The 13025-nt window shown below is 40.5% G+C and overlaps 1 protein-coding gene across 1 annotated transcript; it reads left to right on the top strand.

Moving 5' to 3' along the window:
• The first annotated feature begins 7800 nt into the window (after positions 1–7800).
• On the top strand, positions 7801–11171 carry LOC115011018 (transmembrane protein 26). Its single transcript, XM_029435946.1, has 3 exons — positions 7801–7994; positions 9701–9845; positions 10470–11171. The coding sequence occupies exons 1-3, from the start codon at positions 7801–7803 to the stop codon at positions 11169–11171; spliced, it is 1041 nt and encodes a 346-aa protein (XP_029291806.1).
• The last annotated feature ends 1854 nt before the right edge of the window (positions 11172–13025 follow it).

The following is a 13025-nucleotide window of genomic DNA, read 5'->3' as shown; positions in this document are numbered from 1 at the left end:
AATATTGTATAAGACATCTAAAGCTAAATAATATATAGACATTATGCTATTTTAAGAATCTTAACTAGGGATAACATTTACTCTAAGGGGGGGGGGGACTATAAATCAGTAACATTTTTAAGAGGATTCATCCTCTGGGGACTATGAAGATACATTTCATAGCAAACTGTCCGTTAGATTGTTAATAGACATTTTTGCCTGATGGTTCCTGTGGAGGACGTTCACTTTAATATTCACAATACATTTCATAGTTATTAATAAGAATAGCTTTTCATAGACATGGACTTGGTCAAAGGAAAATCCTGACTTGACAATGGGACTATAGAAAAGCTCTGGGGCTCAGCACAGAATTAGGATTCATCCTCTGTGGACAATCGGACTCTGATTTTGATCGATGAGTCTGAAAAACAAGAAATTGTAGTACTAAATGCCAGTTATGTCTGATGCCATTTGGAAACATTGTCACCATTATGTAGTGAATGCACCAGTTTATTTTTCAACTGTAAAATATCCAGCTCAGTAGATATTTAGGTCATAACTTGTTAATAACATATATACAATTAAATAAATACAAATATTTTATATATAATATAAAAATATGTTTTATTCTTAAATATTGTTATCCCTATCCAGAATTCCAGTATCGGATATATGCAGAATTATGTAACTTGATAACCATTTTAAATGATTTTTTTCTCCAAAATCTATGCATGGCAACTACAGTATGATATGGTATGGTTACAGTTAGGGACAGATGATTGGTTAACTTAGATAGTTGTTGAGACATTAACTCCAGTCTCCAGCATGCCTCTGACATACTACATGTACATCACCACGTTTATATTCTGCCACTGTACATAAAGGGCTCACTACTGTGCACTGAAGTCAGTGGCTGCAGAATCTTTCAATATGAATTTACTTCCTGATGATATTGGACTGAATATTCATACCAACGTTAATAGAAATCACCCTTCACTGATGACAATGCCTTTTGAAAGGGTTCAGAAGGATTGTAACGCAAATTTCCACTTTTATTTTCGAATTATTTGTGAAAATTTGACTGTATTTTAGTCTTCCATGTCTATATGCTCCAAACAACCAATATACTAAGCGTGTAGCTTATATACACACCAACCATGTGTTTGGAGTCGTTGTGTTGATGTGATGGATCAAACCTTTTTCAGTAGGCCTAATTTTCTTTCCCTATCCTCCTCTCCTTTTCTTCATGTCTGCGAATGTTCATACATTGGAGTCAGAAAGCCTCAAGATAAATATTTTCAGCTCTCACTGACATGTCTTTCCCTCAAAGCACATCACACAGAGCAAACACTTGTCTGTTCACATTGTAGCATTGACTTTATAAGCAATCTCTAAAATCTCAAAGAGCTGGACGACAGAGAAATTGACAAAATTGAAGAAGACAGACATGAAGAAGGGCCGTCAACAGACTTCCCAGTAACGGTGCAGAAAGCATCAATCAGGTGCTGCAGTCATTTTATGCATCTGTTTAAAATTCCAACGTCAAAACGTTTCCTACTGGATGTCAGTTATAAAGCAATTATGACATGTCGATTCATGCTATGCAGTTCCAACTGTAAAAAGGGACGAGACGTGTTGTCGTCATTGTGGTGACAACCAACAAATGTGTTGTTTGTGGTAAAAATGTTACGCTTCATTCAGTTTTACAATGTGTTGTAAAAGTGCTGTTTTAAAGTTTAATTTCCACGTTTTTAGTTTAGCAGGTTCCGTTTGACCCCATCTGACGCATTAGAATGGCAGCCATCACTGATAACACCCATTTAATCGTATTTGTTTGGTTTTATTTCCCACAGTTTAGCCTTTTGGTTTACTATCACTGCTCTTGTTTTCAGATGCAGCAAGCAACAAACAAAACTATGATACACTCTGTAAAACACTGTACACCACCAGCCCAGCACCAAACAGCAGACAGATAAAGCTAGAGACTATAGCTGGTGAACAAATGATGCGTAAATTGCTTTAACAGCTTGTTTCCTCTGCCCCCAGGTGGCACGAATACCATCATATAGGCAATCTGACCAATGTTTACATTGGTCAAATAATATTAAACATCTGGCCAGTCATCCGTCTTTGTTCCACTTTAGGGGTTTAGTGGATTGATGTTCCTGGACTGCATCGACCCACGCAGCCTTGATGCAATAGCAGTAACATACCCACACAATCCTGTATTGATTGCTCAGGGGGCCATCAGCATCTCACTTCTTTCTTGACGCTCCATGTTTTTGTGAGTCCAGAGGACAGGGAGTGAGTCTGTTATCAGGCCAAGCAGTGCAGAGGCAGAGCAGGCATGGGTGTGGAGCAGGGCAGGGCTGGGTGCTCTCTGAACAGGGAGCGCGACTGGCCGGCTTCTCCCAGGGAGATAGCTTTGTTCTGGGCCAGGAGAGATGACATCATGACGGATGGCGATGAAGATGTGGACGCAGGGGACAGGAAACGTTATCTCCCTCAATGGCACTGAGGGGACAGAGACACACACATATACACTTGTGAAACACACTACCACTCACTGATACTCCACTCCAGTGGACTTGAACAGTATTTAACACACAAACACACACACAGGAACACACACCTCTGACATGCCTACACATCCTTTGGGTCTAGGAGGTGGCTGTTATTTAAAAGTCAAAATTGGACAGATACAGGTCCGGTCACTGAGTGTGACTGTTCTGGTATTGTGATTTTCTACTGCACAGCATCTGGGAACTTTTGGGAAATACACTGAAGAAACCGATCTTAACCAATCCAAGTGAGGAGTCCTGCTTATACTGTAGGTTTGTACTGCATGCAACTGCACCATACATAATGCATGAATTCTGTTCACGGCATAAAAAAGTTATCTGTTGGCTTTCGGTCCAAAATATAAGAAAGTTATGCTCACTTTGAAAAGAGTTACATATATAATGTATCTCCATTTTTGGTGAATGCTCTGTTGTGGGTGGCAACACTGTCTCCTAGAAATTACAATTATATTATATAACTAATTTACAACAGCAAATACATTTTGAAGGGAACATACAGCCATCTGGATTATGCTTTGTTGTAACATGATGAGTGAATGTTGTTAATGAACATATCTGGCAAATTGTTTAACCTGAATGTGTCAGTAAAATGTTCACTGACTCGTGTTCATTTTATTTATTTTCCGCCAAAATATCCAATCTTGAGTGAGAGAACTGCATTCTTGACAGCTTTCTAGAAAGTAAAAGAAACGCAAACCTTAATTATTAATAATAATAATAATAATAATAATAATAATAATAATAATAAGCTTTATTTGTTTAGCACCTTTCATACAATAATTGCAGCCCAAAGCGCTTCACAGCAAAAACATAACAATTAGTACAAGGACAGAATAAGAGCATTTACAGTACAATAATCACAGTGTAGATGTAAATGAGTCTGAAGTACCATTATAAAAATTGCAGAATTAAAATAGTATAAAATAGCAGATAAAATAGCAGAATTAAAATAATATAATATAGCAGAATAAAAATTGTATAAAAATAGCGAAATTAAAATAGCAGATAAAATAGTGTAAAATAACATTGGAAATCATGCCTAGTTTCCCTATCTGTGCCGTACTTAACGACCCTACTGCCGGGAAATCACATTCATCACACCATTCTTGTAAATGTTTTAAACTATCAGAGCCATATTTTGAAAGCATGAGATCAACAATGGGCCCCTGTGGCCCTTCAACTGGTTTACTCCCTTCGGTTAAAGCCAGTTTTTCTCCAATACACATTTATCAGAGAAACTTCCTCTTTTTCCCGTGGTAAAACAGTCTATTTGATCTCAGGCTTTTCAAAAATACACACTCTGAAATTTATCTCAGTTACCTTTACACATTCAATGTTAAACCAGGGATAGCAAAAATGTATGAAATCATTTAAATTAGTTTAAAAGGCTAAGATAAAAATATATAACATATCACCATTAAAAGGCTAAAGTAAAGAGATATAAAATATCACTATTAAAAGGCTAAAGTAAAAATATATGTTTTTAGCTTACTTTTGAAGATATTGAGCGAGCTTGCCTCCCTAATGTCTGCAGGTAAAGTGTTCCATAGCTTTGGTGCATAATTGCAAAAGGCTGCATCCCCAATTTTCTTTTGGATGTTTCTGGGAACATTTAATAAACCAGTAGTGGATGATCGTAATGTTCTTGGGGGCACATAGTTGATTAGAGAGTTGGCAGTGTAACTTGGTGCGGTTCCATTTAGGGTTTTGTATACAAGAAGGAGGACCTTAAAGTCAATTCTAAAAGTTACTGGAAGCCAGTGTAGAGCGGCTAACACTGGACTGATGTGGTCTCTTCCCTTGGTTCTAGTCAGCAGCCTCGCTGCAGCGTTTTGGATGAGCTTTAGTTATATTTCTAAGGTGGAAGAATTATGTTTTTATCACCTTGTTTATGTGGGATTTAAAGCTTAGATCTGAGTCTATGATAACACCAAGACTTGTGACTTCAGGTTTTATTAAAGGAGTAAGTTTTCCCATGTTATTCAGCATCATCTCTCTTTTTGTTACAGGACCTACTAGTAGGATTTCAGTTTTGTTCTCATTTAATTTTAAGAAATTATTGTTCATCCATTTATTTATTGCTGACAGACAGGTGGTGATGGAGTTAATTAGCTATAATATCATTTGGTTCAGCAGAGATGTACAGCTGTGTGTCATCTGCGTAGCTATGGAAGCACACATTGTGTTCTCTAATGATGTCCCCCAGTGGTAGCATGTTTAGGGAGAACAGTAATGGACCGAGGCAGCTCCCTTGTGGAACTCCAAAGTGGGCATCATGCTTCTCTGACACATGATCTCCAAGCCTGACAAAATACTTTCTCCCTTTGATATATGTTCCGAACCAGTTTAATACACAGTGTGAAAGACCAACCAGTTTTTCTAGACGATTAATTAGGATTTCATGGTCGATCATGTCAAATGCTGCGCTCAGGTCTAGCAGGATAAGAATTGAGACCTTGTTTGTATCAGAGTTTAGTCTGAGGTCTCTAATTATTTTAGTCAGAGCAGTTTCTGTGCTGTGGCATGCTCTGAAGCCTGATTGAAATTCCTCCAGGAAGTTGTTTTCTTTAAGAAAGGAGTTTATTTGGACCGAGACTATTTTTTCTAGTATTTTGCTGATGAATGGAAGGTTAGATATTGGCCTATAGTTGGTCAGCGTATTACTGTCTAGGTTAGGTTTCTTTAGCAAGGGTTTTACAACGGCTGTTTTGAAGACGTCTGGGAAGATGCCCATTAGAAGAGACGTGTTTATAATATTTAGGGACGTGACTTGAAATGCTGTCGAATATCCGCTTAAAGAATGCTGTAGGTATCGGGTCAACACAAGAGGTGGAGGAGTTACAATCCATCACAGCTTTATGAAGCTCAGTTAATGTGATACAGGTGAATGTTCCCATGGTTACATCACAATGTTTGCAGATGTTCTCTGTGTCTGCATCATAAGTGATGCTGGCTCTGATTGAAGTTATTTTATTATTGAGGAACAATGCGAGTTCTTCACACTTTGATGCAGAGGACTGCGGAGGTGTGGGGGCAGTGTTCAGTAGTTGGTTTATAGTCGAGAATAGTATTCTAGAATTTCCAACATTCTCTGTGATAATCTTAGAAAAGTAATCCTTTCTTGCCAGCTGCATTGCTTTACCATAGGCAGCCATGGATTCTTTGCAGATATCATAGTTAACTGTGAGCTTAGTTTTCCTCCATCTTCGTTCAGCTGCTCTACAAGTCCTCTTAGTCTGAGTAACATTGCTGTTGTTTAACCATGGGGAGATTCTGTCAGTGGATTTCTTTTTTTACCTTTAATGGAGCCACAATATCCAGGGTAGATGACATGGTGTTGTTTAGATTTTCAACCATGAGATTTAAGGAGCAGTCTGAGCATGGCTCACATGATCTCATGATGTTAGAGAATGTTTCCTCTGCTGTGTCATCTAGAATTCTTTTTTTGACTACTGTCTCTCTTTTGGTCTTTGTTAAGATTAGGTTAGCATCAAAAAACACACAGAGAAGGTCAGATATTGGTAATTTGATTATTGAGACCTTATCGATGTCCAGCCTTGTCGTTATCACTAAGTCTAGTGTGTTACCATGCTGATGAGTGGGTTCACTGATATTTTGTTTTAGATCGTAGCTTTTCAAGTTCAATAGTCTTGGGATCATTCTTCTTATTTATGTCAATATTTAGGTCTCCATGCAGGATTATTCTTTCACATCTAGTGATGCTGAGTGAAATCAGCTCTTAGAATTCCTGTAGAAATAGTGCTGAATATTTTGGTGGCCTGTACAATGTGATGATGAGCAAATGACTTGCTAACATTTGTAACTGCAAAGAGAGGTCTTTCACAACCTGTGTCAAAAATGTGTCTCCTATTAATGGTCTGTATATGATCTGTACAGTATCAGTAAATGATTTATTAACCACTTAAAAAAGTCACCAATTATAAACATTTTACAAAGGGTGCTTTATCAAAGAGTGCCATTAATATTCTGGTACTTATTTGTTTTGGCATTTTGTCTTCATTACATGGTGACAGTGTAGATACAAACGGGAAACCAGAGAGGGATATAACTTGCAATTAATGTCCCTGCACGGAATCAAACCGGGTTATATAATCTTAACCAATAGGCAACCACCTTCAAGCCTCACAATAATCCGAAGGGGATCCACGGATCAGATTTAAGCAAACTGATGCAAAGCCTCCTGGAGTCCCTTAATTGTGACTGAAGATCTGTTTTTCTAACTCTTGCTTATTAATCACTGCTTGCTTTGAATTCCCCCAAAGCTCAGAAGCTTTTATCCTGAGCTGACTAATTGACAGCGAGGACTGTTTCTACACTGACATCATGCAATAGTTATTGATAATGAAAAGTAAACTGGGGAATGATGTCTAATGATGCAGGTGGTTACATAAGAGTTTACAAATCTTTCATGGTCGTTTGGTTTTTGGACGCTTGACATTCTGTGCAGGTTTATTCCTTGAATTTATTGCAAAATGCAATCCACTTGAAGTGGCCTTTAGCACTTGTCAATTATTTACTCTGCAAAAGCCTTTACTGTTGGACAATAAGTTTGGTACTATAAAATTATATTAGGTTTTGAAACAACATAAAGGCCTTTGTTGCAACTTCTGAGACGTACACAAGTTGTGTAAAAGTTGTGACAAAATGCTGAATAGGCCTCAACTTTCACCAGTCTCGCAATAATGATCTTTTTGTCATATTACTGCATGTCCAATATGACAAATTGTAATAAAGTAGACATTAGTGGTTCAGCCACTACAAAACAACAGCAAACAATCTCGTAATGGCTTTTATAGAGTAAACAAACACTTCAATGAACTCTCTGCTAAGACCAAAAATGCCTCCCACAAGAATCTACCACGAACGGTTCACGAGTCTGGCCATGGTATGAATATCCGTTTAGAAGTTATGTGCCTTGTTAAAGGCCCCTCTTATTGCTACCCCCCTTTTGTTTTGCCAATTGGCATGAACACACACACACACACCTTCACACCCACACACTTGACTTTCATGCCAAACTTAAGCCTCCTAGGTTAAAAACTGTGGCCGTCAAAGATTTGGGACATTTTTGGGGACCGACTGACAACAGACTGAGCTGTAGAGCTGCTGGTTGCAGCTAAAAACACATGTCATCATTTAAAGTAAGAGACAATGGTTCTTATAAACCGTAATCAGACATAATGAATATATCTTCTGTACAGGTTTTCTGTGTTGCGTCATGTGTCGTCTCCTAAACGTCCTGCTGGCTTTGCTAAGTCGCTTCCTGTTTGTGGTCCATGGGGTGGTCACAGTGTGGCGTGTGGTGGTCGTTAAAGAGGAGCCACTATACTGGCTGCTGCTGACGGGCGTGGCTCTGCTGGGCGTGGAAATGGCCGTCACTTTGAAGTGCACCCGGAACGCAGAGTGGAAATGGTAACATTTACATCACACATGCATAACACAGTGCAAACAGTGTTAATATCAAGATTAGGCTACATTAGTGACATTATTAGACCTTTATTCAAAACAATGTTCATAAGAAGTGAATGTAGTCACTGTGACGTCACCCAAGTCAAGTTTTTGAAGTTTTGAAGCCTCAAGTTTAGCTGTTTTGGCCGTCGTCATCTTACTTTCTTTTCAAACAGCAGTGACATCAGAGGGTGGACCAAAGTACAACCGAACGCGTCACAAGACATTTTTAGAGTGGTCTAAAAGGTTAATGAACTTTCATGAACTAAACACAGAGGAAGGGTTAAAGTTGTAAGATGAAAACACGGTAAACACCCAGACTGGACAACATTATGGTAGTGACCTATAACAAGGTAGCCCTGCCTATTTCTATTTTACTCTAAATGAGACCATGATTTACAAAATTCACATCATGCTGTATTGAAGAAGACTTGAAACGAGCGATTGAGATCATAAACTCATCAGGAAAATGTTTACTAAGGTAATAAATCAAGGGAGAAGTAGGGTCATTTTCTCATAGACTTCTACACAATCACACTTCTTTATGCACCAGTTGATTCTCTCCCTGCTGGCTATCAGAAAGAATGCAGGTTTAAGGCTCTTCCACATTGGCTTCACTTTAAAAAGAAAAATGGAGATTGCCGCCTGGTATGGATCAAGGGCCACAAATGCTGCATCAAACTTTTTCCATAATTCAACTTAGTAAATGAAACAAAGTTAATCCTGATGACATCATCAATATCAATTTCTCCGGCTTTAAAAAGCTATTTTAGAGACGCAGAATTATAATACAACTGTGTTCACAGGCTGAGTAGTAAAATACACAAATTAATGTAGTAATTTAACAACTGTAAAAAGGTTCCCTCTCCTGCTTCAGCTATGATAAACAGAAATGTGTAATGTGGGCTAAATAAGCACCAAACAGGTAAAGAAGGGTGACATGAGGATTGAGGTGTTGTAGCCATTCTTTATAAACCTGTTTCATGAGGGGAGTAAATAACTTCTGCACTTTGTAAACACTTTACAACCCATCTGCCCCGGGTGGTGATAGGCAGCTTGTGTACGGCCGGTAATATTCTCTGCAACTGAATTATATGTTATCTTCAGCGGCTCTTTCTGTTTTTCACTGTCTATCAAAAACAAATCTATTCCTCTGCTGTGTTATTGCTCTGTCTTTCTCGGAGCTGCTAGCCAGCCAGTCGTAGACAAAATGTCTGCTGCTCGCACCAGTTTTCATTTCTGACCAGCTAGAAAAACGGTTTGGCTTAAGTAAACATAAACTGACATTAACCTGCGCGAGTCTCCAAAGGATATGAGCATTTAGTGTGACACCTCATTCAACATAAAGCTACTTCTCATTCAAAAGCTCTCTGGCACAAACACAGTGAACATCCTCAGACGCGAGCTTTCTTCAGGCCTCTCTCTTTCTCCCTGAGTCTTACTTTGAAGTTCTCTCCTCATGGAGTAGGCTTTGCACTGTCAAGAGGGATTTGCATATATGATGGGAATAATTGCCTGTCTGAAATTCGTTGCTTCTTTTGGGGGAAAAAAAGAAAGGGGACTCTTTCTTTTTAGCGGTTGGCAAAAAAAAAAAAGCATGTCAGTAAAAATAACCTACCCCCACCTTTCTCCCCCACCACCCTCCCTCTCCTTTGGTGGTCCACTTTTAGGTTCTCCCCCATGGTTTTCCTCTACCTCAGTACTGTCATCCCGTCCATTTGGTTCCTGGAGCTGAGCCTGCTGCAGTCCAAGCTGCCTGTCAACAATTCCTCAGGCCCTGAGCTTCACTTGCTGGCTCGCATCCCGATCACAGCGGTAGGTGTCCCACCACAACACTGCTCTCCCTGCCTCACCCTCCACGCAGCTACATTAAAGCAACACCTGATATCAGATAAGATTCAAATCTCGCAAGGGGGTGGATAAACTATTAGTTGCAGGAAATGTGTAATAGACATATTGAGATGAAGTCCAGATAGGCTCCTGCTTTGAAAACTCTCAGAACTCTCCCCTTCTGGGCTGGTTTTAGTGCAGTTTCTTTCATGTAGGATTTGGGAACTTATTTGCCTCTTGGCTGTGCTCAAGGCTGGGTGGCAGCTTTTGAAACTTAAAGATGTAGTGTTTTGGAAACGTTGTTAAATGTCAAACGGTGCTTTCAGGATAAACTCAATGATCCCCGACACAATAAGGAGCTGACTCAGTCATCAGAATTATATCGATAACAGAGAGGAGAGACCTTGTTGAAGGGATGATAGCAATGTGTTCCATTGAATTCCTACCCACTGAACTTGATGGCGCTCCAATTGATTGCATTTGAACATAGAATATTTTAAAACAGTGTTTGTGTGGACAGGATTTCTTTTTTAAAACAAAGTGTGTACATGTGGACCAGGTCTAAACATGCTTTTGAAATAACCAGACGGTGCTGTTTCCTTCACCCAGGGCATTGTGGAGCTGGACCCAGAGAACTGGGTGGCTGGCCTGGAGCAGACTATGCTCATCGTACTGGTTTTGGGTCGCTGGCTGATGCCCAAGGGGGACATGTCCCGCGACCAGCTCTCCCAGCTCCTCATGGTCTACGTGGGACTGGGCGCCGACATCCTGGACATCTTCGACACCTTCAAAGAACCCGAGGTCAAAACCAACCGAGTGGTTGTCATCATGGGCTTAGGCCTCTTCTCCTGGGCACTCATGCAGTTTCCTCTGGTGCTCACCCAGACACAACTCCCAAAGGGGGAGCCTCCACAGAACAGTGCGGGCTGCCCTGGTGCTCCATCGCCGTTCGCCTCCTGCTGCTCCAGTGAAGTGTGGAGCTTGCTGCTCACGGTGGGACTCCAAGATGGCCCGTTTCTGCTTTACAGGCTCTACCTCATGATCCAAGAGCAGGTACTCAACCAGCTGATGATCTTCTTCACCTGCAAGAACATCCTCATCGTCCTCTTGGAGCTTTACAGAATCTTTGTGGTGCAGTGCGAGCAGCCAGTTGGGGAATTGGAGTTGGAGAGGTGTGCCGCATTGGTGCTCCGGTGTCGAACCCAGAGGGGTAAAGAGGAGGAGGAAGAAGGTGGAGAAGAGCAGAACTGTCATACAGACACTGAGCGGGGCACCGAGAGGGAGGAAGATCAGAGAGGTGTCCAGGTATAGAAATGCTCAAAATGCTGTGAGGCATGACTTTGGCCCTCGTGTACTTTCACACACCAAGAGAAAAGTCGAACCCATCTGCCATCTCTTACATCTCAGCCTCGCTCAGAGACAGTCTCGGCTCTCTGGAGGTTCAGTGACTAGAAATAGAGCACAGGAGAAGAGAATAAGTCCCCACTGAAAAGATCAGAGATGAATTTATGCCACCCCCTTTGATAAAACCTTTCCAAAAAGTGTAGTTTCATTCAGAGGAGGTTTCTCCGCTGAAGAAAAAACCAGCTCTGCTAGTTTAACACAAACTGTCAATCTCTTTGATATATGAGAGAACGAACAAGACAGCTGAGACTAAATCAGCATGCTTTGTGCTTTCCAGTGCAACACATTTGTTTTAATCAGCTTGTGCTCATATGATTGAATTATGTTGTGCATAGGCATTCTTAATACAATGATGGTAATGATGATGGCTTTGACAGGAGACAATATGGATTGAATTATTGTGGCAGAGTAAGATGGTGATAATATTTTTTGCTTAATTAATAAACCTTTTCTAATAAAGATGCTTCAAAAAAGCGTTGTGCTGTTGTTGCTATTTTTTTTCATCACCATGAGATGGCAGTGTTGCCAAGTCAACCAAAGCACAGTGTTTACTTGACTGGAACATGCATGCCAGATACATAGGGGAAAGAAACTGTGAGACAGCAACACAGTAGCACAGTTGCAGTGTTGAACTTCATCGTTTGTTGGTTTTAGGAATGACAATCTTCTCTATGAGTGTCTTTGTAAGGCCTGATGATACAATCAGGAAGAAATAATATGTGGTAAATTAATTTAAAAGCAGCAGCTATGTGATGAATAATTAGATGAAGGCAATCTAGAGACACCTCAAACAGTATAACAAGTAGGAGGAGAGTGAAGATGTTTGCTTCATTTTTTCGAGGTTCATTTTCCTCTTGAGCACAATCAGACCATCGAGGCCTGTTTGAGAGCTCAGCGCATTTTTTATTATGTCTGAAAAAGCGCACTCGTGATTATGTGGGAGTTTTTCAAGTTCACCATGATTTGCTCTCACTTTCTCTCTTTTGAGCGATGGAAGGTGCTTTTGAGATATTCCTCCGCAGCGCATAAAAGCGAGAGACTCTTTGAGAGCCCACAAGGACGGAGACATGTTTGAGCTGAAGCGCTGGGTCTTAAGGTTTCGAGCCACTTCACAGTGGGGACAAACAGCCGCCGCAGCACACTGACCCCCTCACCCTCGATCCAGACAATAGCTCTTCTGTCAGACGAGTGCTGGGATGCGGGCCCTCGTGCATTTATGGATGACCCTCTCACTCTGTGTCTGTTGGGCAGGCTGGGAATGCAGCACCTGCAGATAGTGGCAATACAATCAGAGGCCTTTTTTTTCACGCTGCCTTGTATCTGTGTCCATAAAATTGCTGCACTTCACCTGGCCTGCAAGATAACGATTACAGCCGAGTCTCTCAATGATGGGGGACTCTTTGTTTTCAATAAGCTCTCATGAAAGAAACATAAAGAGCCAGAGATTGTTTGTGTGTTTTATTCCCTCCATTGTAGTGCTTGATTATGAAAATGCATAGAATATGAGCAAGCTTTCCTAAATCGACGACTGTAGGCTTCCTCCAGAGGATTTGCTGGAGAGCACTACTTTATTTCCTCTGTTTCATCCTTGTGGCGGCACTTCGGTCTAAATAATTGATGGTGGAGCCAACTTTTAAAAGAAGGAAGAGGAAAATTAATGGTGAGTCCCCATTGAGATGTTGATTCTTCCAGCAACATAATGCTATCTGTGTGCCTAGAGTGCAAGATAATGCCCAATTTACAAAGTCAGGCAAATGACAT

Source organism: Cottoperca gobio, chromosome 7, assembly GCF_900634415.1.
Source record: "Cottoperca gobio chromosome 7, fCotGob3.1, whole genome shotgun sequence".
Classification (NCBI taxonomy): domain Eukaryota; kingdom Metazoa; phylum Chordata; class Actinopteri; order Perciformes; family Bovichtidae; genus Cottoperca; species Cottoperca gobio.
The sequence above is the reverse complement of the archived record's forward strand: the minus strand, read 5'-3'. Positions and strand labels throughout refer to the sequence as shown.